Source organism: Lactuca virosa, chromosome 4 (genome assembly GCF_052849685.1).
Source record: "Lactuca virosa cultivar CGN04683 chromosome 4, Lactuca_virosa_CGN04683_v6, whole genome shotgun sequence".
Classification (NCBI taxonomy): domain Eukaryota; kingdom Viridiplantae; phylum Streptophyta; class Magnoliopsida; order Asterales; family Asteraceae; genus Lactuca; species Lactuca virosa.
In genome coordinates, this window is record NC_136429.1 from 87,523,648 (window position 1) to 87,527,694 (window position 4,047).

Here is a 4,047-nt window from a genome sequence, read left to right on the forward strand (position 1 = left end):
TATCATTTGGTGGCAACAATAGGATATAGTACAAGCTATTTATGCAAATGAATCGACTTATTGCAAGTATGACATGACGTGTGGGACAAGTCAGCCCTAAAGTCTTAGAAAGCGTCCCCCACAAGCGTATTACTTATTAAGCATACCGATCTTCCAAATATGGAAATTAGAACTAGAACTTGCTATTTTGAGATCTTTTATGTCTAGCTATTACATTTCATGTCATCCTACTTCATGATATAGACATATTTTCCCATTTGATCTCAGTTTAATTTTCACTTAGCTTTTGTGCTTTTATATTTTTTTAGTTAGTTTTGTTAGTTGTAGCTTGTATATAGTTATGTTTTGTATTTTTAATTCATGATATATTTGTAAACCAAAAAAATGAACCAAAAAAATTAAAAAATGAATAAAAAAATTAAAAAAAAAAAATATAGACAACTACCCATTTTTAGTATTGTTCATAGATAAAACCTTCCCTATATATAATCTAGTTTCGGTACACTGAACGTCTGCTTTCGTGTATAGAACGTCATGGTGAGGACACGAAGCGAATTAGGAAATAACAATGGAAACCAATAGCCTGAACCTCAACGTGCGGTGGAGGTAGACTTACAGTGAACGCATACGGTATGTCGTCATTGTTATGATCGTTCGACTCCACCAGATAAAAGGAATCTAGCTAACTTCCCATATGAAATAACCTTCAACCCCAGTTTCCATCATTTTTCTTTATCTTCAAGCTCTCTATCTTCTATAGTTGACACACAGTCCAGTCCTCTGGTACTGGCTCTATGGCTGCTGTTGATAGCCCTGATTCATTATCATACACATAACCAATTAACATCATCAAAACATAAATGGAATATGAAATAACACAAAAAATATGAATAAAAGACTAACCATGTTATTGAAGTAGCAGTAAATCATTGGATTACAAATACAAATTACAAATGGATTTTCAGCCTTGGTGTATAGAAGAACACTTACCAATATAAGAAATGCACATATACCTTTTCATTTAATCCAATAACACAAAACTCAAACTTTTACAAAGGCCATAACCAAAAAATGATATTGACCAAAGTATATAGCATATTAGTAGTCTGCACATTATATCCTTATATAATAGATGTGAAACAAAGTATGCAGCCCACAAAATAAACACAAAATTGTCCTGGAGTTTCAATCTTCTCTGGGAACTATGGATCATATCAAATCCTCCCTGACACATCAAATACAAGAAAGTCAAAGAGTTGGCAAAAATATGCAAATGGTGATCATAGCAACCCAAGAATTCACCTCCAAAGCAAAGGGCAATTTGCGCATTTCACAAACTGTCAAACTTAAAGACATGGGGACGAAAACTGATATGAAACCTTCCAATAAAGAAAAAATGGCAAAACAATTCACTTTTGGACTACACCAAGTAAAAATCACATATCGCAAGAATGAAAACAGAAGGGCAAAATGGTCATTTGTACAAAATTAACAAAAGGGTTGTGAAAGTTAATAACTAAAATACCAAAATCAATCATCATCACTGATCTATCCATAACAGGGCTTACGCCTACAAGCAGGGAGATTTACAGGGGCATCAAATGAAGGTCCTGAATGAGGGGCGTTTTCGAAACATTGGATGTTAAATTCATGTGCAGAGTGATGGCAGTTTTGTCCAACCTCAAAAGTCACATTAAAGATTTTAAGGAAATGAGGGTACTTTAGTCCTATTCAAATGTTTTACTCAGTTCAGAAAAGAAACAGATTTAACATAAAAATGAGAATTTGACCTGTGTCAATGGTCAATGCTGCATTGTTGTTTCCCTCAAAAGATGCATCTTTTTCATCTACTTCATTTACCTCTGCCATGATTAATTTAGTTCCAGGTTTCTCTTCTTGTGATGATACCTCATTCTGAATACAATCTCAATAACAATAATAAAAAAGATTTTACTACTAAATACCCAAATAAACAAATGTTAACCTATGGCTTTAATGAATATACCGTTAATATCAATTTTGGACCTAGAACCTTGAAATAAAGGCTAAAACTGAAAAGGTTTCAGTTATGGAAATATGCAGAAAATAGGAATCTTTTTTTGAAAGTACAATGCTCTAAGGTTTTGTTATTTTTGTAGAAACTATGCAGAAAATCAAATTTTCTGAAAAACCTATCCAATGGTGGAGTAAAGTTGCTTTGAATGGCAATTTGGCTTATTATGGGGAAAAAGTATACATTTGTCACCTGTTTGCAACCATTTGAATCCAAAAGTTGTCATAACTCTCTTTGAGAAAGATGGGTATGTACATACTTTGATTATGTTCTCATTCTCTGACTTTTTCTATTAATTTGTTGTTTATGTATTAAGGCAAAAGGAATACTCATATATATATCTTACTTTATTAAGTCGGCCTTTTATTAAGATTTTGAAAAAACGAAAAGTGAAAGAGAAAATACCTCAAAATAACATTCCTTTTCCTTATGGTATTCCTGTTCATGGCTATCAGTTAGATAATGAACTTTCTTGTGATTCTTGTCCATATGTTGGCTGATGTTGCAATGGATACCTGAACCAATATCAATTATTTACCAACTTGATAAGAAAGCGGGAAAATATTCAAATTTGAAATACCTGGGAAAAAAAACTAAAATTCAAGAATAAGTCGAAGCAAACAGAAAACTCCCGTGACTCTTGATAAATCTACAAAATCCTCTCCTCAAGCTTTTAAGAATTGACAAATACACCAAACCGTTGCTGTCAATTCATATTTACAAAAAAAAATGAAAATGAAACCAGATAGAAAGTGGAAGAGAAGACCAGGAAAACCATAGAAGTTCATATTCTTTTGTTTTTTGTTCCTCTAATAAATTTTTTTATTCATTTAACCTGCAGAACAAAATCCAATTTTGGAATCAATTTCTACACATAATCAACGAATGGAATGGATATAAAAGGTACTTACCAGTGGATTCAGGTTTAAAGTAGAAAGAAACAGGGGCTAATCCACCGTATAATACAACTTCGATTTCATGTGTTCTGAAGTTTGCGGGTCAAGAAAATCGAAGGTTCATCCAAAGCCATGGCAGCGCCCCTCCCACTGTTAAATTCAAAAGAGTTTAGGGCTTTTTAGGTTGAAACGCGATTTCTACAGTGGGGTAGAGGGGACCGAGGAGATGAAAGGAGAGGCAGAGAGACCGAAGATTCCAAGAGGAATCGCGAGCACAACGACTTAATCGGAAACGACGAGGCATACAAAATCGATAATCAAATAAGCAAAAAAAATCTGAATAAAGCAACGGACTCATCAGATGGTGATTTATGTCAACAAACCCCCAAAATTTTCGATAATTGATCAAACGCAAATGATGTTGTTACCTTTTGTGGATTGAGAGGGTTTGTTCTGACATTCACAGCAATTGAAAGTTTTATGGATTGAGCGGATCGGTGAGGTGGTGGATGAGAGATCAATGTAACTTAGTTAGATGAAAGTTGTCTGACGTCAGACTATTGGTGGTTCAGTGCATCGGGGCGATTGTGTGAGAACCTTTCCCAAAAACAAAAACAGTGAGTTACAGACAGAGTTCGAAAATGTCAAATCTTTGATGATTCCATCATCTATGATTGAGTTGCGAAAACTTCTGGATAGGTATCCTATATCTATCTGAACCGAATTCTTTCTGGTTAAAGAATCTTTTTCTAGTTGCTCTGAAACAATTAGGAGATTCTCTAGGTGGCAACATGCTATTGGGTGGTGGTCCCGCTTATAGGGTCAAATCAATACGCTCTAAGAAGAAATATTTGAATATAAATCTCATCGATATCATCGATCTCATAAGTAACATACCAAATCCCATCAATCGAATCACTTTTTCGAGAAATACGAGACATGATGTTGGTCTACCGGTATTAGCTAAGGCCGACATATGCAACACAGGCGGTGAGTTCTGATGGTGACAGAGGCGAAGGAGAAAGAAAGAGCGTTTTTTCGAGGAGCAGCAGAGATAAAAGAAAGACAATAGAGGACAATGGAACGGCGAGGGAAGAT

At 34.7% G+C, this 4,047-nt stretch overlaps 1 protein-coding gene across 7 annotated transcripts; it reads right to left on the minus strand.

Annotated features, from left to right (window-relative positions):
- Positions 1–398: 398 nt before the first annotated feature.
- LOC145106153 (uncharacterized) lies at positions 399–3,669 on the minus strand. 7 transcript variants are annotated; one of them, XR_013707481.1, is made up of 8 exons: positions 3,378–3,666; positions 2,965–3,099; positions 2,820–2,888; positions 2,634–2,723; positions 2,459–2,568; positions 1,791–1,914; positions 904–1,379; positions 399–813 (listed from the first exon to the last, which is right to left on the minus strand). XR_013707481.1 is itself a non-coding variant. In XM_079043180.1 (6 exons), exons 4-6 carry the CDS (start codon positions 2,540–2,542, stop codon positions 755–757), a joined length of 267 nt encoding a protein of 88 aa, XP_078899306.1. In that variant the 5' UTR covers positions 2,543–2,568; positions 2,634–2,888; positions 2,965–3,099; positions 3,378–3,659; the 3' UTR covers positions 399–754. The 7 variants fall into 7 exon arrangements, 1 of the variants encoding a protein (XP_078899306.1); XR_013707480.1 differs by having other exon boundaries at positions 2,634–2,888; positions 2,965–3,285; positions 3,378–3,669; XR_013707479.1 differs by having other exon boundaries at positions 2,634–2,888; positions 3,378–3,665.
- Positions 3,670–4,047: the final 378 nt, after the last annotated feature.

Excerpts from the sequence above, each read along its gene's own strand:
- LOC145106153 (XM_079043180.1), bottom strand. The coding sequence starts at position 2,542 with ATGGACAAGAATCACAAGAAAGTTCATTATCTAACTGATAGCCATGAA. Across the intron at positions 1,915-2,458 it reads AAAAGGAATGTTATTTTGAG|AATGAGGTATCATCACAAGA; the intron begins GTATTTTCTCTT and ends GATTGTATTCAG. Across the intron at positions 814-1,790 it reads AGCATTGACCATTGACACAG|GGCTATCAACAGCAGCCATA; the intron begins GTCAAATTCTCA and ends ATAATGAATCAG.